The following is a 24,896-nucleotide window of genomic DNA, read 5'->3' as shown; positions in this document are numbered from 1 at the left end:
ATCTCCGACAGCTCGAAGGTTCTATTACTCGTCTTGTTCTCGAGAAATTTTTCTCTAAGAACGTCGCACTAGCCGCAACAAAAACTCGATGTTCGGTAGGCGAATAGAAGTAATGACCAAATGTTCCTTTTGGATAACCTATAAAGTATTTCTTGACCGATCGCGGGCCGAGCTTATCCTCGTGTCTCCACTTGACATAAGCCTCGCAGCCCCAAACCCGAATAACGGACAAGTTAGGAACCGTTCCCTTCCACATTTCATATGGAGTCTTGTCGACAGCTTTAGACGGACTTCGGTTAAGTATAAGAGCAACTGACAAAAGAGCATAACCCCATAATGAATCAGGTACTATCGTGTGACTCATCATGGATCGAACCATATCAAGTAAGGTTCGATTTCTCCTTTCGGACACACCATTCAATTGAGGTGTTCCAGGTGGAGTTAACTGTAGAACGATTCCACAGTCTTTAAGGTGTTGATCAAACTCATTTGAAAGATATTCGCCACCCCGATCTGAACGGAGTGCTTTAACCATTCTACCCAGTTGGTTATGTACCCTGTTCTGGTATTCCTTGAATTTCTCAAAGGACTCACTTTTATGCTTCATTAAGTAGACATATCCGTATCTACTCAAATCGTCCGTGAAAGTGATAAAATATCTATAGCCATCTCTAGCGGTAATTGACATAGGTCCACATACGTCTGTATGTATGAGTCCTAATAGGTCACTAGCGCGCATTCCAACACCTTTGAAGGAAATTCGAGTCATCTTGCCAATGAGACATGATTCACATGTGCCATATGTAGAAAAATCGAATGCGGGTATTGTCCCATTATCGACGAGTTTCTTCACGCGTTTCTCATTTATGTGTCCCATTCGAGAATGCCATAGATAGGTTTGATCTTTGTCAGCAACCTTTAATTTCTTATTATTCACGTGTAATACATCCGTGGTTTGGTCTAAGATATAAATTCCATTCATGGAAACTGCTTTGCCATAAATCATTTCACTAAAAGAGAAAATACAGCTATTATCCTTTATTGAAAATGCAAAACCGTCTTTACCAAGTACGGAGATAGAAATAATGTTCTTAGACAAACTAGGTACATACTAACAGTTATTTAAAAATTACTCAAAACCACTAGGGAGTTGGATTACATATGTTCCCTTCGAGGCAGCAGCAACTCGTGCTCCATTCCCGACTCGCAGGTCCACATCACCTTTTTCGAGAGGTATGATGTTCTTTAGGCCCTGCAAATGATTACACAGATGAGAACCACAACCAGTATCTAGTACCCAAGTTCCGAAACTTGCATGGTTAATCTCAATCATATGAATATAAGATGACATACCAACAGGAACGACGCGGCCTGCTTTGATGTCCTCACGGTAGACAGGACAGTTCCTCCGCCAATGTCCAGTCTTGTGACAATGGTGGCACTCTATGTCACCGCCCTTGCTCTTTGCCTTGCCCTGTGAGCCACTAGTCTCACCAGGCGCACTCTTACCATTTCCTGGCTTCTTAAACTTTGGCTTACCTACAGCTAGGTCGCCATGAGCCTTGCCCTTACCTTTACCTTTGTTGTAAATCATGAGAACATCCTGCTTTACGCTCCCACTCAATTTCTTATCCTTCTCGGTTTGTACGAGAAGGGAGTGTTGCTCATGAGGACTCTTTTTCAAGTCATTCATGTAGTAGTTTGCCCTGAAAAGGGCAAAACCATCGTGAAGAGAATGAAGCATTCGGTCAATGACAATGCTCTCACTGATTTTACAATTCAGTGCCTCCAGCTTCTCGACATTCTCAATCATGTGAAGAATGTGTGGGCTAACCGGTTGGCCCATCTGGAGTTTCGCATCAAAGAAGCGACAGGTATGCTCATATGTAATGATTCTCGGTGCCTTTGAGAACTCGTTAGTGAGCGTGGTGAAAATCTTGTTTGCACCTTTGGCAATGAAGCGTCTCTGCAAATTGGTTTCCATTGCAAAGATGAGTACGTTCTTTATCGCACCCGCTTCCATGACGAAGTCACTATAAGCGAGTGACTCGTTGACTCCTGCATTGGGGCCTGGGTTGACCGGTATTGGCTCAGTTAAGTACCTGAGCTTACCGTCAGCAATGACAACATTCCATAGTGCCGCCTCCCAGTCCGCAAAGTTGGACCCATCATTCTTCAGTCGCGTGGACTGATTCATTTGGTCCATGAATATTTTCAGCCAGGATGAACGATCTAGTGTGGCACTAGGCATTGGGATTGCGTTATTTCCAGCCATTTGTTGTAACAGTATTATCGAAAATAATCGTGTTCTACACTGCGAAAGAAGAATTAAAAATAATAAGCATGTGCATCGTTTTGATTTTAAGTCTAATGAACTAAAGTCATAACGCGAAGACTCAAAAACATTTATACAATTGACCTCCCTTAAGAATTATATAAATGATCCCAAGACTCAATTCTCTGTAAATTAATATGCTAACATTTTAGCTAATTCTACCGTTATAATTCTTGGTCGATAAATTTCTGTAAATTCTATCTTTAGTCGATTATAATCACGAGAAACTCTTCGGACTATGATGTTGAGGTAAACTAAGTCAACACAACTACTTACCCAACGTAGAAGGGGGTCATATTAGGCCTACCGACGTAGAAGGGATTCATAGATGTTTGCCCTTATAAAGACTAATCTCAATTTCTGTTTTAGAGGAAGATCCCATCAACTTTATTTTAATTCATTTTAAGTGAACTAATATCTAGCATGCGAGAATGAATAAACTAAGGTGATGGCTCAATAAGACTATGACATCTGTATGTCCATGAAAACTATCATACAACCAATATGAGTCAATTTTCATGCATTTTAGTAGTAGGTGGTTTGGTTTTAGGCGGTATATGATGCATAAACTAACATGTGAATGAAAAGCAAAGAAAATGAAAACGTAAAAACAGTAAAAGTCCTAGTGTGGCCTATCCTATCAAAATGAACATTAAATACAAGTTTGGAATCCATCCTTGGACCCGAGAAGCTTGTCTTGATGTTCCATCTTGATCCATGTAGCGGGAGTGAGCACCAATCTCCATCTTTAGTCTTCTTTGAAATTACAATAATTAAATTACATAATAAACCTATTTATTACAATCTAATTTCAAAACCCAAACTAAAATAAAGGAGATTCGAGATCTCATAATTACATAAAAAATCATGTTTCCTTCATTACGAAAACATAATTTGACTAAGGCCACACTAAGTATTACAATTTACAACCGATTGCAAAATTATATACGTAAATAAAATTCATTCATTCGATTCATTCAACAAAATTAAAAAGCATCAACTAAAATAAATTAAACATACATGACACAATTCCTTAATTATGTTGATTAATTTATCCAAACCACCTATTTAAATCAAATTAAGTGACAATTCCTCAATTAATCACATTAATTCCATTCTTAATCCATATTAAACTTGTAATATGAATTCTATCCGTCAAAATTTTAAACTGCTTTAAAATAATTCGGTATCTTTTAATTGTGAACCGTTTCACAATAACTAATTGGCCAAAAACAAAAATAAAAACCTTTTTTTTCTTTCCTTTTGGGTCTCGGCAAAAGAAAACCAGGAATTTTTTTTTTTTTTTAAATTCAGCTCACGGCCGAAATAAAAACAGCCCATCCTTTTTTTTTTTCGACAAAGCAACAAACAAAACAGCCCGGTTTTGTTTTTCTTTTAAACTCAGGTTTTTTCTTGTAAAAACCGAAACAATTTTTTTTTTTTTTTTTAAAACCACTGTTCACAGTGAACAGTAATCCGAACAACAGAAAAAAAAAAAAACTCAACGGCAAAAAAAAATAAACAGCCGTCACAAATTTTCTTGCGGCAAGAATTGCCCTAAAACAAAACCGATGAAGAAAATGTTTACAGTTGCCATATAGAACATGATTTAGCAAATAAATTAATGAACATGATTAATCTTATATTCTAAAACTATATAGCAAAAACAAGTTCTTGTATCATCGACATGATTATTCCATTAACAATTTAATTTAATCCGAATTAAATCAAGATATCTACAAATTCATTTTATTATCATCTTAACTGATTAAAACAATAATTTGTATGAATCAAATGGAAATAAATCATCAACAATAAGAGAAAAAAAACGAGAAAAACAGACGGTAAAAAAAATTTACCTCACGGCAAAAAAAATTTTCAGCCGAAATAATGATCTACTCATTTGCAAATGAGTACAAGAACTTACCAGTTCATCGGTGACTCGATAAACAAAATCAGGATCAACAGGATGGTTTTGAAACACAACCAGATTGCACGAACTCCAAATCGCCAGGATTAAAGAACAAAAGTAAATCAAGCTGTAGTCCTCATTCTGACGCAAATACGGATGAGAGAGGTAAGATAACAAATCCGCAGTCCATGTGGTAAAAGGAGTAAGCGGGTTCGCCATGGAATTGATACCGAGCCAGGAAGACCTCCATAAATGTTGTGTTATCAAACAAGATCTAAATAAGTGATCCATCGATTCAATCGAACTATGACAGAAGTGACATTCCTGTGGCACATTCAAACCGCTTGAAAGTAAATTCGCATTCGTTGGCAAAATATTGTGAGCCATTCGCCAGAGAAGCAAAGACAACTTTCGTGACAGGTTCTTTCTCCAGACAATATGCCAAGGAAAACGCGGTGAACTAGATCTAACAGAGGAGCCAGACGAAGTTTGTGACCAGAGGAAACAATACCCGGACTTGGCAGAATAAGAACCATCTTCCGTAAATTTCCAATAAATAAAATCATCAATCGCAGGTACGGGAGGTTCCATAGCAATGATTACCTTTGCTGTTGTTGTCGAAAAGTAACGGAAGAGCATTGTTGGATTCCAACTCCCAGATGGCAAAATAAAGGATGATAAAGGTGGTAGAGGGACATGACTTTGTGGATTCAGAGTAGGTAGCTCGCAATTAACCCATCGACTGGACCAAATATTAATCAACTTACCACTTCCAATTTTCCAACAGTCAGCGTCTTTAGTTAAATTCACAGCACAGCAAATTCCCGACCATGCGTAAGAAACATTAGAAACCAAAGACTTGGACTTCGGAATAGGTAAGTCTTTTTTATATTTAACCGTTCAGAACTTTGCAAGCAAAGAATTTGGTTGAGAAGTGATGTGCCAGAATTTTTTAAGGAGTAAGGCTTGTCCCAGCACGAAAGTATTTTTTATACCAAGACCGCCATATGACTTGGGAGCATGTAAAATATCACGACGAAGCCAGTGAATTGATTTCTTATTCCAGTCACTTCTCCACCAGAAAGCAGCAATCAGAGCATCAAGCTTTCGACAAACCCCATGCGGTATAGGAACGCAGGAGAGGATATGGTTTAAAGAAGCCAGCAAGATAGAAGAGATAATAACAAGTTTGCTTGATTGGCTCAAATGAAGCGCGGACCACGAAGCAATGCGAGTGGTAAACTTGTCAATTAAAGGGAGAAACGGTTCCGATCTCTTGCGAGGGATATCAATTGGAACACCCAAGTAGTCACCAAAATAAGAGACTGTAGGCATCTTGAGTATTAACTTCATGTGTTCCTGAAAATCAGCTGGCGAATTCGGACTGAATTTGATGTAGGATTTATCCAGGTTAATCATTTGACCCGATACAACTTCGAATTTCTTCAGCAAATCTCGTAGAACTTCAAAAGAGTTAGCCGTTGCTTTACAGCAAAGTAAAGCATCATCCGCAAAGAACAAGTGTGACAAAGTTGGTGCATATCGCAAAATTTTGATTCCCGTAAAAAGTTTCATCCTTTCGGCCATGGCCAGCTGACGAGATAAAACCTCCATGCAGATAATAAACAAATACGGGGAAAGAGGGTCACCTTGACGTAGACCAGAAGTAGGTCGTAAAGTACTTGAAGGAGTCCCATTTATAAGAACACTGTAAGAAACTGTGGAGATGCATTCCCAAAGAAGGTCGCGCCAGTGAGTGGGAAACCCCATATGGCGCAGAACCGCCATAAGGAAGTGCCAGGAAACTCGGTCAAAAGCCTTGCTCATGTCTAGCTTCAGAACGGCATAACAATTAGTCCCTTTCTTAGTTTTGTTGATATAATGCAGGACTTCATGAGCAACAAGGCAACCATCCGACATTAGACGACCCGGAATAAATGCTTGCTGGGAATCCGAAACAATCGAAGGGATAACAAGCTTGAGTCTATTTGCAAGGCATTTAGAAGCTATGAGGTAAATAACATTGCATAGGCTAATAGGACGATAATGAGTAACCAACTCTGGATGGTCAATCTTTGGGATGAGGACAATGTGTGTGTTATTCCATTCCTTGAGCATAACCCCCACATTCAGGAATTGTAGTACGGCCGCGGACACAAGAGAACCGATTTGAGGCCAAAAGAACTGGTAGAACCGTGGTGTGATACCATATGGACCAGGAGATTTCGAACCATTCATAGTGCGGAGTGCTCGAAGGACATCAAATTCAGTGAAAGGTGCACATAAAATGGAGCTTTCTGCCGAGGAAAGCGATGGCAAGACCAAAGACAGAAGAAATGATTCCAAAGATGCAAAGGATGATTCAGCCGTCGAAATTGTAGGCGCACACAAAAGATTCTTAAAGTAAGATAGAATTTCATGCTCAACTTATTCTGGTTCATGGAGCCAAATCCCAGCAGGTGTGCGTATCGAAACCAGCCGTTGTCTAACAGAACGCTGTCTGACTCGATTAAAGAGAAATCGAGTTGGCAACCCATCTAAGACCTCATTGCGAAGCTTAACCCGCTGGGCCCAATATCCATGTTGTTTGGAAATGAGCTGAAGATGATTAGAACGTAGCGATTGGAAATCATTAGCAGAATCAAAGTCCAAAATATCAGTAGCCGACAGTTCCAGGTCCTTCTCAATGCATGACCAATTTATACCATAGGTAAGACGATGCTGAAGAACCCATTGTAGGATAGAAAATCTCACGGTAGCTAGTTTACGGGAAAGAACGAAAGGTAAGGAGCCATGGATCGGGGTTTGAAAGGCTGAATTAACAAGGGAGATAACTTCTGGAAAATGTAAACACCAGGTATCAATACGGTAAGGACGTTTGAAGGTATTTTGAGCATGGAAAAAATGTAAAATGATCGGGGAATGATCGGAAATAAGAATAGGTAAGTTTAGTAGAGAGGTCTGAGGAAACATGTCAAACCATTCCTGCGTTGCATAAGCCCGATCAAGTCGTTCCATGATACAATTATCACCTAACTGTCCATTCATCCAAGTGAAGCGAGGCCCAAAGAAAGGAATGTCTACCAAACAGTTTAGAAGTTTCCATGTCGTGAAATCAACCTGACCGCGTATAGAGCTGGAGCCACCAAATTTGTCGGAGTGCAATTCAACCTGATTAAAATCCCCAATTACAAGAAAAGGGGTACAACCCAAAATAACATTAGAGATCCGATCCCATAAACTTGAACGATACTGAAACATAGATTCCCCATATATGAACATAATGTACATATCGTTATACACACCCTGAGGTAGATGCAAACCCAATTTACAGAAGATAAAATGCGGGTTACTACAAAGGACCTGAACATCAACCGAATTATCCCAATACAAAAGAAGACCTTCACTACGACCACTAGAGTCCACCCCAAAGTAATTGGGAAAGCCTAAATGAGAAGTCTTCATACAAGCAATATCTACAGAGGCATGAGTTTCTTGTAAAAACCAAAGCAGCGGATGAAATTTAAGGACACATCTATGTAGATACGGAATTGTAGGATCATCCGCTTCACCAAAGCCTCTACAATTCCAACAAAAGATAGTCATTGTTCCCCGGGTGGTGATTTACGGTCCACCACCTGACCTAAGAGAAGCCTCCCATCTTCAGCGCTGGTAGAAGACATGAAATGAGATGAAAACCAAGTTAGCGAAGAGAATTGAAAACCCCAAACACAGTCAACAGAAAACCGTAAACGCTTATTAGACAAAATATCCGGGGCCAAATCCAAACACTGAGATTTGCGTTTAAATGGCCCAACCAAACGATCACGAAAGTCTAAATCCGGAGATTTAGGCTTCGTGTAACTAAACCCAGGGATGCCCAGGAACTCAAAAAGACACTCAGGCGGACGAGTGTGAAGCTCAACAACAGACCAAGAGGAGGAACCCCAGGTTAAATTCAAAAACTTTGAGCGGCTTGATTTCTTAAAGAAAGGTGTACTCAAGCAGTTAAGATTGGCAATTACCTTCCTTTTGAAAACAAATTTTAATTTCCTACCAGACGAGTCCATAGGCACATGACTAAAACCAGAACCACGACTAGGACCAGCACCCATATTGTCGCGAAAAAGAATGCCCACATCAACCTGTCGAGGGGGCGTAATTGGTTCTATGAGTCCCAAAGCCATGGTAGTATCCAAATCCTCTTCTGGAACCGTCATTTTAAAAGTAGGGGAAGCTGGAGTTGCAGAAGTAGAAGCTCCAGTGGGGCCAGGCAGAGCGCGAATCAGGGGATGATGCTGTAGTAGAACTTCCTTGGACTCATCCTTATGAACCACAAGCTCAGGCGCTGGTGCAGAGAAAGGAGCTTCCTCATTATCTCCATTGTCAGATGGAGAAGAAGAGAACGAAAAAATCGGTGAATCCCCTCCAGAGTCAACATGGGCAGAGTCATCAGGGGCGGCGATGTTAATCTTAGAGGTCAAATAGTTGGCACGAGAAGGTAAGCCCATAACTTCAGGAGTATAAAACCGCGAACCAGGCAGTCCATGAAGGACCAACAGATCCCTTGTTCGAAGCTCTTCCATTCGCGCATGAATACGACGAGCACCTTGAATTTTACCAGATGGATAGAAGGATACCCGGTGACCCACTTCGCCACAAGTTTTGCAGAATCTAAACACTCCCTCATAAGAAAACCCGATCCATTGATGATCGGTGTCACTAATAGCGAGATAGCAGCCAGGAATCAGAGGTTTTGAAAGGTCAACCCAGACCTTCACCCGAACAAAACAGCGAGTAGGAGTCAAAGTATTGACAACCTCCTCCTCACAGACGTCACCAACATGAGACAAGAGGTAGGCCGCAACAGAAGAGAGCATTAAATGAAAGGGAAGATGTAGAACCCGCACCCAGACCGGGACAATATGAAATAACATATTGTCAGGAAAGGTAGTAGCAGAACAAGGACGAAGAACCAAAAGACCGCCATCAATATTGACAATCTGACGGTTTCTGAAAAACTGGTAGTCAGCAGCAGAGGAGAAGCTGAACAAGTATTAAGGTTTCATAGGTCGAATAGAAATCGACCCATTTAGCCTCCAGTTGATGCCAATCAGAATCAAAATCCGGTCAGTAGTCAGATAACGTTGGTCTATAAAGCGAGCAGTAAGAACTTTGTTGAAATCAAGACCCGTGAGATCAACACAAAGATGTGGGGGAAGTTTTATACTCACCTCTGCCCGACAAGGAGCAATGGATGAAGATGAGGCCATTGTTTATTGTTTTGGTTTTGATTTTAAAAAGGTGTGTTGATCTGGGATAATTAAAAACTGTAGATTGCATTATATAGAAGGAGCAACTACTTGCAGGGTTGGCCGGAGAAACACACGGTGGCAAAGCAATAGCTAAGGAGGACACGTGTTTAAACAAAGGCCGGTAAACGGACACCTCATCACTTCATGCAGAAGTAGAAAGGTTGGCAGAAAGATAAACAAGTGGGAAAGAAGAGTGGGTTTGGCCGTAAAGATAAGGAAGAGGGTGGAAGGAGTTGTTGTTTGTCGGAAAAAAAGGGTCGGCAGAGAAAACCTATTGAACAAGGAAACTCTCATTTAGAGAGAAACTCTCTAGAGATAGAGAGATATTTTTTTGTTGTTGGTGGAATTTAGAATCCTTCGGAACTCGGCACAACATCCATTATAGAATGCTATAGCTAGAAACCAAGCATCCAACCCATGATGTGGGCATTGTCTTTGCAACTCCTTGTACCTCTCCCAAGCTTCATATAAGCTCTCAAGAGCTTATTGACGGAATTCGGTGATTTGGCTCCTCAAGGTTTGAGTTTTCTCCGGGACTTGGAATCCCCTCTAACACAAAACCCACACTCATTTCATTTCTCTCATCAACAATGGCGACAACCGCCATCACTAAAACCCTAAAAACAACCCTATCCCTCCGCCCTTCTCTCAAACGCCTCTTCTCCACCGTCCCAACCATCACCCGCCCACCCACACTCCGACCAACCTGACCCGCCCGTCCCACCCTCCTTATCTCTAACTCAACCCGGTCCCTTGCTCCGTTTTCCGCCATCCGATGTCGGGTCAACTGGTCCGGTCCATACTCCCCACTCAATAACAACAACTCGGGTGGGTCCAACTCCAATGACCGCCCGCCTACGGACTTTGAGTCGCCTTCTCCGGGTTGTGATTATGCACATGGGGTTATTCTTATGTGTAAAAACGGTGACGAAGAGGAGAGCAAACAACAGATGATTGTGTAGATACCTCATTTCTGCACCTCCCGCAAACCACCCGGTGATGATTGGGCCGCATGTTTGCTACGCGGAACGATTTCTGACAGTTCGTAAGATTATCGTCAAGTGATTGCTCAAACATTAATGTCTACCTCTTAAGTTACATCTACGTGCTGATACGGTCATTTTGGCAGTAATTAGAGTACATTTGGAGTACGGGCCTAAAACCGTCTTCATTTTCTGATAACCGTCAAATCCCAAGTCAGAATGTTCTAGGAATGTTCCGGATGTTTCTATTCCATATTTTAATAAATATTTCACAATCTTTATTCTTTGGTAAACAATTTCCCGTAATATTCATACAAAATATTAAGGAAAACCGAATTATCCCTTTATTCCATAATTTAAGCACGGAAATCTTTCTTTCGCAGGAGGAAACCACTTGGGAACAGACGCAGCAGGTGTTGCGCCTCTTCCAAGAGACGCAGTGCTTGCTGCGCCTCTTCCAGGTCCTTTTCTGCGTATTTCTCGTATCTTTTTCATATCTTTCCGAGATTCATTTCCAAAGAGTCTCCGAAAACCCTATTCCTTCACGTGATTAGTATAAATAGGAGCCTTCGCTCCTCATATTTCTCACGCGAGTGTCCACCCTTCTCTTCTCTCTTTGCATTCTAGACCTTTGTTCTTACTTTTTGGCGTCTACGTGCTTGAACATTCGACCACGTAAGCTCGGATCCTTCTGAGTACCAGCCTCGTTTGCATGACCGACCAATTGGACCAACTCCACAATCAATCAACTTAATTAAATTAATCGTTTTCCTCTTACGAGGGCACTTTCTTTACATTCGCGTCGAGCATCACTAATCGATATCTTAGTCCTTCTCGTTTCGTCAAACATGTAAGTCTGAGGGTGTATAATCTCTCTTTATTTATTGTATTTTATTTTATTGTATAATTAATGTAAGATTTATGTCGAAAATACCGTTTAAAACCGATTTCTAAAACCCTATTTAAAACCCTTTTTACGGAATTTCAGAAGACTAACCGTCGAGAAAGGACGCAGCAACTGCTGCGCCTCTTCGAAGGAGCGTAGTATCTGCTGCGCCTCTTCGTGAGGCTGCCGCAGTTCCTGCTTCCTTTCTTCTTCCTCGTCCTCTGTAATTCGTTCTTGTTTTATTTGTATTCGTTTGTTCTGTAATTCTTTGACATCATAGCATAATAATTCACATGTATATTATTTATTCATCATTAACACGTTTACTTCATCATTAAAATCGACTTAAATCCCTTATAATCAATATTTGCGGGTTTTCGTCATTAAAATTCAATCCGGGTTGTAGAAATTCGATTTGTTCATATTGGGTTTCTGGAATTCCAATCATTGACATATTTTCATCTATTTATTCACATGTTTGTCGTTAATTTGTTGTTAATTTGTCATGTTTAGTTTATTTAATTCACCCATGTCATTAATCCATCGTTCATTCATGTAAATAATTCATCTTAATTCCGTCTCATCCATGTTTTATTGCTTTATGACCCATCATTCATATGTAAATAACCTGATAATCACTTTCATCCGAGTAAATAATTTAATCAATCATTAAATTCACCAACGATATTAACAACACGCAATTCCAGCTTCACAGCCAGAATTCAGGTCAGGAACAGACGCAGCGTCTGCTGCGCCTATTTCAAAGGACGCTGCTCTGCTGCGCCTGTTCCGGGTTGAATTCTGTCCCTGAACTCCGTTGTTGCTTGACCTAGTTTAATTAGCTTACGTGTAATTAACTACTAACCGTATTATCACCTTCTGATTTGTTCTTTTATTATTTTCTTTCTTTTTTTCAAATTATCCGTTTGAAAAGGTATTTTCGACATAAATCGCTTATTCCAATGTAATATTGTAATTTTCATTATTGTAATTTTCATTTATTGTATTTATCATTGTATTTTGCATTGTTTGTATGTTTTCACATGTAATTGAACATTAAATCCGACTTTGACCCAATTGTATGCTAAACTAATTGTTAACCGACTTAGTCTAATTCTCACATGCTAGGATTAAAACTTGGATGTTGCATTGCATGCATATAACCGACGATATATCAAGTACGAATAACTTCCCTAATCATTAGTAGAGGCCGCTATCGAGGCGGGCGGGATTAGGTGTTCGATCAAAAGAGCTTCCTAATACGTACCCTCACCCCTTACTCCAGATCTCCGTGAGCACCCGTGTTCATTGGCATCCACGAGAGTCATTCTAGACATAGAATGCTAAGGGTAACGATTGCTTAGTGTTCATGTCTCTACTTTATGTCTTGACATGACATTAAGTATTCGAACGGTTCCAATTTCCCATAAAAATTGGTGGCGACTCCAACAAAAATGCAAACGCTTGTTTCTCTTTCCTCCCAAGCGCCCCCGTGGGCCCCCGCTGTCCACAGTTTGGCGACTCCGCTGGGGATAATACACTTACGTGTAGCAAGGGTGAAACTTGAACAAGGTTAGGGAATAATTTTTACAAGACAATTGTCGGTTTTCATAACTCGGTCTTCCTAGACCGTTTATTCGGCCTTCCTAGGTCCAACCCAACCCATTGGACCAATCGTCCCGTCTAAACGGTCCTAATTCTTATTTGGGCCTAAGGATGAATAGCGATTGACGTTATTTATACCATGATGCTTACTCTTGTTTGTATCAAGGGCCTTCACTACTTGAGGAAATGGACTAGGAATCGGCCTTACTCTTGTTTGGCACGAGCCTCTCCACTGACTTCGGGTTTGATGGTTCGGTATGGCAACCTACCCTTTAAACCAAAACCTATTTAAATGCACTCAACATCCCGTTATAATGCTTGTATAAATGTTTGTACCTTACGTGATCACCATTTCTAAACAAAACCATGACGGTTTCTGTAAGATCATCAAAATTCTTTTTTAAATGAAAATTTCGAAAAGGCCTAGATTAGCGCAAAACCCAGTCAAAACTCTGTCCGTTTATCGAGTCCAAATTCGGGCCACAAGCCCATTTCAAAACCTCACTTTGAGTCCACTCCTACAACTACACTATAGTTGATTAGGATACACATTTTTCAAAACCTTATCCTCTCTTCAAAACTCATTCAACACAAGTGGCACACACCCACTTCACGAGTCAAAACATTTCTTCTTTTAGCAAGTGTGTAGAATGGTCGATCGTGTTTTGATTCGTCGTCGATCTCTTATCTAGTTTTCAAGATGCTTGGATCCAGCGAAACAAACCTCCACCAACTTCAAGATGGTAATGATCGAATCCTAGCCGCGCTAGCCCAAATGCAAGTTACCCAAGACCAAGTCTATGACCGCCTTGAGACCATCGAGGGCCGGATCTATGCCGTAGAGGGGAGATTGCCCCCTTATGAAAGTGAAGTAGTTGGTGACTCCGAGAACGACTTCAGGGATGAAAATCCTCTTATGGGGATGACTGTAGCTGAGAAAAGACTCCAATACTTAGAGGAGCAATTGATGTACCTTAAGGGGGATGACATTTATAGGGAGAACAATCGCAAGTATGAGGCCGTCAATTCCAAATTGCCAACCAACTTCAATATGACAGATATCCCTAAATTCAAGGGGCACGAGAACCCTTTGAACCACATCCGTGCCTTCAAGGATTATATGTCTATCAAAGGCATCAAACCCGAGATGTTCTTAAGGATCTTTCCTTCATCTCTTGATACTATCCCAAAGCAATGGTTCTACTCTTTAGACCACAAGAAGATCGCTACTTGGGAGGATGCCGCGATCGAGTTTGCTAAACAATATGCGGATAATGCTGAGATCCAAGTTAACATGCGCACTCTAGAGGTTCTTACCCAAAATGACAAAGAAGGATTCACCGACTTCCTAAGTAGGTGGAGGAATACTAGTACCCAACTAGTTGAACGCCCAGATGAGGCTACCCTTGTGGAGAAGTTTGTGGATAATCTCAAACCCATCTATGCCAATCATTTGAGATATCAAAACATCAAAAGTTTCAAGGACTTAACCGTACTAGGGACAAGGATTGAAGATGACATCCGTAAAGGGCTCTTGTCCAAAACGGTAGGTCGAGGATATCAAGGTTCAACAAGTCGTTCATACGGCTCTACTAGCAAGATAGATGAAGTTAACTTTCTCGAGCCATCCAAGAAAAATACCCCACCAAGGAAATTCACAAATCTTGGGGACACTTACTCCAACGCTCTAAAAAGATTAATGAAGCAAGGCAAACTTCAACCCATTGGGCCTACTCCCGAAGCCGAAAGGAAATCCAAATTCTGGGACGAGAACTCGTACTGTGAATACCATAGGGGCAAGGGGCACGACACAGAAAAATGCTACAAGTTGAAAAATGTGCTTCAAGACATGATTGAAGATGGTCGATTGCCAATACCGCCGGGAGGTAAACCCAACAACACTCAGAATCCTCTTGGAGTTCTAGTGATTACAAGTGACGAATCTACCTTAGATTGCTCACACCTCATTTCTCCAATCGAAAATGATATCCACGCCATCGAAAATGAAGGGTTTTATTCTACCATCTCCCCTACCATTTCCGACTTCATCACATGGGCGAGGAGTGTGGAGAGACAAGTTTGGGAATTAGAAAATGTGGTGACAACTTTACATGATCCCAACGCAACACCCAAGGAGCATGTGCCACTAATCTTCTCTCAAAATGCCACTATGCAAGAAATAGTCACTGTGGTTGATAAATTAGTCGACCAAATCATACGACTAGAAGATGATATCATGAGAATGAGGCAACTAGCTACGATCCAGGGGGTTTGGGCCGATGATGATGAGGACGAGTATCTCATTGAAAACTCCTTAGTCAAAGAGATAATCCAAAATGGTGAAGACCACGATGTGGATCACTTAACTTGTTCGGGTCGCCCATATCAAAGCACTACTCAAAATGGTCCAACCAACGTTATCACACAAAATGATAACGAAGAAGAATCCACCGATCATTTGCTCAAGCAATTACAGAAGACAAAGGCTGATCTTTCAGTCTGGCAATTGGTAGCAAGCTCATTCCCACATCGCCAAGCTTTACTGCAAGTTCTGGCCAAACTAAATGTAGCACATAACTCCACTCCTGAAGATGTAGTCAACTTGGTCTTCCAAGAATCACCGAGGCTAAGTAATCCTATTACTTTCTCAGACGAAGATTTGCCACCTTTTGGCGCTAGTCACAACCTTGCTCTATACATCACTGTCATTTGTCTAAAGAAAAACATGCCAATGACCTTGGTAGATGATGGCTCTGCGGTCAACGTCATACCCCTCAAAACGGCATACAAATTAGGCATGAAAGAGTCGGATTGGACCCCTACCAATCAAGGTGTTCGCGCATATGATGGTACACGACGAAAGGTAGTAGGACTTGTTAGCCTAACCATAGCCACATGGCCAATTGAGCGAAAGGTTAACTTCCAAATAGTCGACATCGAAGCTTCCTTCAACATACTTCTAGGAAGGCCTTGGATTCACGCTTCCAAAGCAGTAACATCCACTCTTCATCAAAACATCAAAATCCCACTAAATGGCAAAGTAGTGACGATCACTTCGTCGCCCATCAAGGCAATAATCGAAAAACAGTCGAACAATCAAGTTCTTGTAGATCCCGTATACGAACTTGGGGGCTTCCAAAACATAAGCGTCATAAAAAGTGAGTTGGCACCCTTATACTATGATCCTTACTCCAACTTGGTGGTCAACCACATACTCAAAACCCAGGGATACTTCCCTGGAATGCCTTTGAACCCCGTTCGGAAAAATACCTTCGCACCATATAAGGAAGGCAACTCAAAGAGAATACCACTTGGACTAGGATACAAACCCACTAAAGAGGAGGTTCTCGAAATGCTTGCTCAAGTCCAAAACCGCAAGCACGTAGGAGTCCAAATGCGACCCTATCTCCCTACTTTAAATGGGTACTTTGTTCAAGAAGGAAGCCTAGAACTGTTTCACGGATTTCCCGAGCCTTGGCATTATCTCGAGAGGAAGCTAGCCGGAATCAAGATCTTTCACGATTGCTATTTCATCCCTCCGGAAACGGTTCTTACCGTCAAAACTCTTCAAGCACCTTGCTTAGACGAACAAGCTGTCAGTCTTTTATTTGGAGAAGATCGATTTGTTAGGGCCGCGCAGGATGAGATCATTACCATGATACTTCAAGAGGATTGCTTCAACCCCACCGCGTTAATCACAGAAACCAACGCAAGTCAGCAGAAAGGATGGAGAAAATCAATCAAGTGGACCAACAATCAAGGAAGACTCTTCTAGCTCACCACTGGAGAAGGAGAGATGTTCAAAGGAGAACCAGAAGACGATAAGTTCGAGTCGGAGTCAGAGTCGGAGTCTAGAGAAGTCATTAGAGAGTCTCCTCCTGTCGTCATCCCCACTCCCTTTGTTTCTCCTAGCTTAGCCTCGAGTAGTCACAGTAGTTCGGGAAATGTCCCAACCACTGTCCCTTTGCCGCCACTGACCATGGATCAGTTGGCTTCTCTGTTTCAACTCTACTCAAATTTTAATATGAATAAATCAGGTTCTGCTTACTCTTTGTGTTATCTTGAGTGCAATTCTGTTTACGATGATACTGAGGATGACCAAGACCCAAACTCGATCGAAATACCTCCCTACGTAGCCAAAGAAATACTGCAGGAAGGGGAAGGGGGACCAGTAATAGAGGACACCGAACCCATCAATGTAGGAACAGAACTAGAACCCCAAGAACTTAGGATAGGGACTACCTTGAGCTCTACCGAAAGGACCGATTTCATAGACCTCCTAAACGAGTTCAAAGACGTTTTCGCTTGGTCCTACAAAGACATGCCAGGGATCGACAGGGACATCGCCGAACATAGAATCCCGATTAAGCCAGGTTTCAAACTCAGAAATGTGTTCGACGAATGAGGACAGAATGGGCTCTAAAGATTAAGGAGGAAGTTGACAAGCAATTCAAAGCCGGGTTCATCAAAGTTTCCGAGTATTCTGACTGGGTAGCCAACATAGTACCCGTACCCAAAAAGGATGGGAGAATCCGTGTTTGTGTTGATTTTAGGGACTTAAACAAAGCAAGTCCAAAATATGACTTCCCTCTACCACACATCGATATATTGGTGGACAATACCATAGATCACGCATTACTATCCTTCATGGATGGATATGCGGCTTATAATCAAATCAAGATGGCCATAGAAGACATGCATAAGACCGCCTTTGTCACTCAATGGGGAACCTATTGCTATACGGTCATGCCGTTTGGATTGATCAACGCCGGAGCTAAATATCAACGCACCGCAACTACACTCTTACATGACATGATCCACAAAGAAGTTGAGGTATACGTAGACGACATGATTGTCAAATCCAAGGATAGAGAGGGGCACATTGCGAACCTTCGTAAATTCTTCGCAAGGCTACGAAAGTACAACATGAGGCTCAATCCTCAGAAATGCACATTCGGAGTAACATCTGGTAAGCTCCTGGGATATGTTGTTAGCCAACGAGGTATAGAAATAGACCCTTCCAAAATCAAGGCTCTAATCGAAATGCCACAACCTCAAATAGAAAAAGAAGTCAGAGGATTCCTGGGAAAAGTGCAATATATAAGTCGATTCATATCGAAACTCACCATGATTTGCGAACCTATCTTCAAGAAACTCAAGAAAACGGACCACACCATGTGGGATGACGATTGTCAAAAGGCATTTGACCGAATCAAAGAGATATTGGCTAAACCACCAGTGCTCATGCCACCTCAACGAGATCAACCTCTTGGTTTATATCTCACAGTAACCGAAACCGCCATGGGTGCCATGCTAGCTCAAACTGTAGGAAGTGAAAAAAGGGCTATCTACTACCTTAGTAAGAAATTCCTGGAGTACGAGTGTAAATACTCACAACTCGAAAAGACATGCCTCGCTCTTGTGTGGGCAACGAAGAAGCTACGCCACTACATGCTTAGCTACTCCGTTAAAATATACTCCAAAATGGACCAAGTCAAATACCTCTTCGAGAAACCCGTCCTCAACGGACGCCTAGCAAGATGGACCTTAATGCTCTCAGAATTTGATCTCAAATACGTGCCTCTGAAAGTTATAAAAGGTCGTGCCGTCGCCGAATTCTTCGCAGAAAATCCCATCAATGACGCACAAACGATAGACACTTGGTCATTTCCAGACAAGGATATACTCCAAACTGATGTAGACTCCTGGGATCTTTACTTCGATGGAGCATCAAACTTAAGAGGATTTGGAATAGGAGTGTTGCTCATTTCTCCTGAAGGTGAGCATACACCAATCTCTGTCAAACTCGACTTCGAGGTGATGAATAACGCTGCAGAATACGAAGCTTGTCTCATTGGACTACAAGCGGCAGTGAGTTTAGGCATTAAGAACCTCCGAGTACAAGGAGATTCATCATTGATCATCAATCAAGTTACGGGATCATGGAAAATCCGAAGCGAAAGCCTCACACCTTATCAAGCCAGAATAGACCAAGTTGCCCAATTCTTTGATCACGAGACATATCTACACCTACCTCGGGAAGAAAATCAATTTGCAGACGCTCTTGCAAAACTCGCATCTTTGATTAATATGCCAGATCACATGGTGGAAATGCCTTTTATGCATCGAACGACGGTCAGAGCCGGCTTATGTCCACCAAATCACCGACGAAGAGGAAGTCGCACAGGAACCCTGGTTCCAAGCTGATACGTGCCTAATGTATAGTCTTTTTGGTCTATTTCAGCACGTATTTCTATGCATTTCTATACTATTTTTATAGTATTTTGCCCCGAATTGGCTACTTTGGTGTATTTTGTCCTTTTTGTAGGAATGATCGCGGAAGTGGTGAAACCATGCTCCTTTTCGTCCTTTTTGCATGCATTTAGAGGAGACGGGATTGTCCCAGAGTAGAGTACCGCACTTGGAAGTGTCGTTGCACGCACTACGAGGCATTTGGGTGAAGACGTGAGCTGAATTGAAGACCCAAGTGGTCTATCGAGCTGTTTGGTGGTCGATCGAGTGGTTCCTAGGTTCCCTGAGGCTCGATCGAGCTATTCCTTACTCGATCGAGTAAGATGCACATGACCAAGTCCTCGATCGAGTGCCCTGCTGGTCGATCGAGGGATTTCTGCTGAGATGATGGTCGATCGAGTAGTCTAATCTACTCGATCGAGAGGTTTTTCACGGGCGTGGGCTTTATTTCAGTCCGTGTGTTTAATTTTCGCTAAACATTGTTTGTTTTCCTATTTAACCTACGTTTAACTAGGTTATTAGGTATTCCTTTTACTATCTTTTTACTATCATTCACATTAGAACTACTGCTACTTTTTCCTACGTTACTCTTCTCCTTCTACTGTTGCTGGCATTTTGGGATTATTTCACTCGGACTCGGTTGTTCTTTACGCCGGAATCGCTTAGATTGTAATCTCCTTTCTGCTCTTAATAATAATTAACCTTCTTGTTGCTTTTAATTCTTGTTTTTTGTTTTCGTTCCTTTTTGCCCTAATTTCCGTTATTGCGTTTTATTATTGTTCCATTATGTCATCTGCTGGGAAATTATCTGCTGTTAGATTAATTATGGGTATGAGTAGCTAAACCCTTTCATGTTGGGATTAGGGAATCTGCGGTAGAATAATGACGACGTAGTGAATGAATTAGATGAACCGATAAGAGACTCTGTCACTATAGCAATATAACTGTAATTCTCGACCTAGTTGAGTGCACGCTTCTACGTCACCCATTAATCTGGCTACAATTAATCCTGGATCGAAATATTGGACTAAATAGGCCTGCTATAAACAGTAGACTACCCTAATGAGGACGAAAGTTAAGTTAGTGGTATTTTAGGGTGGGAAGTGGACCGAAAGGACCTTCTAATATCCGTCTCGCATTAGTTCGTCTGAGTCATTTACTGCTAAGTTGTTGAACTACCGTAGTGAACCGAATTCCCGACATGTCCCCCTCTTATTGATAGTTTTAATTCATTTCCTGCTTTACTACTCTCCGCCTTATTTCTCTTTCCTTTCAACTCCGTAGTTTAGAAACCAAAAATTCAATCAACCCCCATTGTTACCATAGGATTAGAATAGACAGCTATAATTGCATTACCTCCCTGAGGATTCGATACTCGACTGCCTCTACTACATTTTTAGTTGAGACCGTTAGGTTTTATTTTTGACAGGTACGCGACAGACGTGTCAAATTTTGGCGCCGTTGCCGGGGAGGCAATTGTTCAATTTACTAGTTGTTTAGTTTTAATCCTTTTTCGGTCTAAGGGACACCAGTTCCTTGGACTATTCTCATTTTTGTTGTAGTTTCTTCTTATGCGCAGGTCGCAGGGTGGTCCACTACTACCTTTTGATCCCGAGATTGAGAGATCTCTGCACGTAAAAAGGAGACTATTTCAAGAACAGGCAGAGGAAGAGCCTAGTTCTCGCTGTAGCTTTTACGAGAACGAGCTTTTCGAGGAGAACCCACCATCTTCTCCAGTTTCCAACTCATCAGTTGAATCCGTCACTTTCCCAGATTTTCCCGAAATGGCTGAGGAAGCAACCATTGCTAGTCACTCCGAGCCCACGGCTGACAATCTCTATAAGGGGTTCGAATTACCGGGAGATGCTAGGAAGTTCGAGCCCAAGCCTGCATACATCAATATGGTCGAGAAAAATCGGTTCGGGGAGCTGCAAATCAAGACGCAGGACTCGGCATATGGAGACTTTCATTGATTATCTTTGCTCCATACCTCCTCCCCGGCGTGATACCGATCGATCAAAGAAAAACTATGTTCATCTTCTCACTCGCGATCTGCAAGGGAGTGGTACAGGGATTTAGACCGAGCTGCTCACGGCATAACAAATTGGAATACGCTAGCATTAGCGTTTTATAAGAAGTACTTCTCTGCTTCGAGAACCATCGCCATTAGAGCCCAGATAACAAGTTTCAAACAAGGGCCTGACGAGAACTTCCACGAGGCATGGCTTCGTTTTAAGAAACTGGTGCGGACCATACCGCATCATGGTTTCGAGAAATGGAGTTTGTGCAACCATTTTTACAACGGTTTATATGATGATCAGAGGGCTATATTAGATGCTGCAGCCAATGGTCGATTTGCTGACAACTTGGGAGCGACCAAGGGATGGAAGATTATAGATGATTTGGCCACTCACGAGTATGAATATGGGAATTCAAGGGGAAACCAAAGGAGAGCCAGCTGAATCCTCTTCGATAGCGCATTAGAAGCCCTTACCGCGAGGTTCGACAAGTATGAACTAGGGGGAGCTCTCAAGGGAGGAATGTATCAGGTTAATGCTATGACAGACGGTCCCTTCGTCTGTACAAGGTGCGGGGTAGATGGACATGTCGCTGAATATTGTCCTAGTCCTTATGAGCAATGTGCTGCCTTTCAACATTACAGGCAAAACAACACTCATTACGAGCCGAATATCCACCCCAATTTGAGGTGGAGTAACCAGAACAACGTACTCAATCCCACCGCCCCTCCAAATCAGTCGCAACAACCATATATTCCCCCGCACCAGAAGCAACAAGGCTATCAAAAGCCTCCGTCTTTCAACCCTCCTAACCAAGGTGCTTCGTCATCTAGTGGGGTGAGTGAGATGGGTGAGTTAAAGTCCATGATGCAGTCCATTGCAAAGCAATTACAACAGAAGGACACGGCATTCAAGGCACTTGAAACTCAAGTTGCCCAACTGGCTGAAAATCAATCTTCAAGGAAGCCCGGTCATTTACCGACTCAAAATGATAAGAACCCAAATGAAACGGTGCATTTGATAGAGTTGAGAAGTGGTCTATCTTATGAAGGACCAGAAGTACAGAAATCAGACCCGAGGGAAGCTGTAACTGATGATGAACAGTGTACTGTTAAGAAAAAGGGGCTTACGACAAACAGTTACTCGATCGACTGAAATCAGGTGTTCGATCGAGTGGAAATGGTGAAGAATCTGGTCGATCGAGTATAGTTCCTGCTCGATCGAGTGAAGCAGCAGATGAGGTTGGTCGATCGAGTGGTGAGTTTGCTCGATCGACTGACGCTGGTGAAGAAACTCCTCGATCGAGTGATAATGTTGCTCGATCGAGTGATATTGATGACGGGAAGCTTATACGAGAGCCTGCTAGTGCTCGTTTAAGCGAGGAATTACCAGAAAGGCCTCGTTCTAGAGGTAAGAAGCGTCCAAAGGATACCGAACTCGCTCCGGAAGATACTTTGGAAGCAAGAAACAAGAGGCTCGAGATTCCAATTACTGTTCCCTTCCCAAGGCGGCTGCAGAATACCAAGATTAATCAACAGTTTAGCAAATTTGTTGAACTTTTGAAGAGTTTGGAAGTTTCCGTGCCGTTCACTGAATTGCTGACCAAGGTACCCTCTTATTTAAAATTTATGAAAGAAATTTTAGCACGTAAGAGGACTATAAACGATAATGAGACCGTAGCTTTGACTGAGGTGGGGTCAGCCCTATCTCAAAATAAGCTACCTCCTAAGCAATCAGACCCGGGTAGTTTTTCGATCCCTTGTCACATCGGTATGCGATTGATTGATAATGCGCTATGCGATTTAGGCGCTAGCGTAAGTGTTCTACCCTTGTCTCTAGCTAAGAGACTTGGTGTGAACAAAATTGAGCTGCACCAACATGACTGTCCAGATGGCCGACCGTAGTCTATCACGGCCACTAGGTGTAGCATAAGACGTACCTGTTCAGATCGGGAAGTTCTTTATTCCCGTTGATTTGTCGTCTTAGATATCCCCGAAGATGTGCACACCCCTATCATTTTAGGGAGACCATTTTTGTCCACTGCCCGTGCAGTGATAGATGTCAGTGGGAAGACTTTGACATTTCAGGTAGGGGATGAGGAACTGACCTTCCATCAGTCCAAATTCCGGAGGGCTCCCATGCAAGCTCAGCCTTGCAATGCCCTCTCTTCTGTTGACCCTATTATTGACACTCCAGATGAAAATTTGGAGGATATTGTTGCTATTGCTAACCCTCCGCCTCACACTGAGAGCAAAAAGGAGGAAAATTCGTCTGTTTTCCTTACTGCAGGTACAGATGAAGGCAAGAAAGGAGTTGTCAAGGGACAGGGTGCAGCCATTATCAATCAAACTGGAGCCAAGGATGCCAAAGAAGATGACAGAGGAGCGAGAACGAAGAAAGTTCGCACCTACATAGATTGGAACTATGTTCCTCCTCCTCTTGCAAACAGTAATTCAAGTTCCTGGAAATCAAAAAGGACGGTCGAAGTCGAGGTGACGTCCTCCATCGAGAAGCCCACCAAGGGGCTACTGAAAGCTGATGGGAATTAAACGGGGAAATGCCCCGTGTAACAAATTGTAATAGATATTTGTTTGAACTTCTTTTGAATTTCTTTATTACGTTTTTAATTAGGACAATTAGTTTAGACATTTCTTTAGCTTAGACTGAGACTATAGACTGTGTTTTCTGCGTTTTTGGTATTTTGGGATATGTTTGGATATGTTTTACGCAGGTTTGGGGAAGTTTCACGCAATTCGAGGAAGAAAGGACGAAATTCAAAGAAGTCTACACGAGGAAGTCCTCGATCGAGTACTTTTTGTACTCGATCGAGTGGAAGTTGGTTCGATCGAGCTTGCTGGTTACTCGATCGAGGAAGGCCACAGAGGAAATGATCGATCGAGAGGATTCTTAATCGATCGAGCAAGGGGAACAGCAAAAGCCCTCGATCGAGTGATTAAATTCACTCGATCGAGTGAAATGAACAGTGGACGGGAGTTTTCTTTACTTAACTCCTTATTTCCGTTTCATTTCTAATTTTGTCCCTAATTTCTCCTAACACCTCCCTAATTGCGATACCCATTTCCCCCAAATCCCCATTTCTTGCCCAAAATTATCAAATCAATCACCTACATTCTATCACTAGCTAATTAATCTTCAATAACCCCTTATTTTCCCCCTCTTTTGTGCTCGTTTTCTCGGTTTTTAAAGGGGATTAGGGTTTGCGGTTTTTCAATCGAAAATCCGCCTTGGTTGATTGTTTTCTTTGAAGTTTAATTGCTTATTGTAGGTTAATCATCATCAAGTAAGTGTTTCTTTCACACTCTTTGCATTTTCTCTTTAATTAATTCGAATTTCTTGAGGTGATTTGAATTAGGGTTCGAAAATCCCATGTCTAGTCGAATTTATTCGATTAAATTGTGTTTATTTGCCCTTGATTAGCTTGATGATGATATTTTCGCAATTCCTCACTGTTTTTGCATGTTAAATTCGAATTTTGCGCGACTTCCACGATTAGGGTTCCTGTGAGTCGAAATGTGTCGACTGTCAGACGGTTTTCTGTTGCCTTGCTTGTTTAACTTCAGTCCATGCTT

At 41.9% G+C, this 24,896-nt stretch overlaps 1 protein-coding gene and 1 non-coding gene across 2 annotated transcripts in view; both read left to right on the top strand.

The window, feature by feature from the left end:
• Positions 1-9,974: 9,974 nt before the first annotated feature.
• Positions 9,975-10,082, top strand: LOC141589317 (small nucleolar RNA R71). The gene has a single exon (XR_012520261.1). It is a non-coding gene; the product is annotated as a small nucleolar RNA R71 (small nucleolar RNA).
• Positions 10,083-10,308: 226 nt separating this feature from the next.
• The window catches only part of LOC141588701 (multiple organellar RNA editing factor 2, chloroplastic-like), a gene marked incomplete at its 5' end in the record, with an annotated part of 46,065 nt that continues 31,477 nt past the window's right edge, over positions 10,309-24,896 (top strand). Inside the window, one exon of the mRNA XM_074410129.1 lies at positions 10,309-10,515. Within this exon, the coding sequence (XP_074266230.1) occupies positions 10,309-10,515 (207 nt within the window). The remainder of the gene's footprint in view (positions 10,516-24,896) is intronic.

This window comes from Silene latifolia, chromosome 6, assembly GCF_048544455.1.
Source record: "Silene latifolia isolate original U9 population chromosome 6, ASM4854445v1, whole genome shotgun sequence".
Lineage (NCBI taxonomy): Eukaryota > Viridiplantae > Streptophyta > Magnoliopsida > Caryophyllales > Caryophyllaceae > Silene > Silene latifolia.
This window is presented reverse-complemented; position numbering and strand designations above follow the sequence as displayed.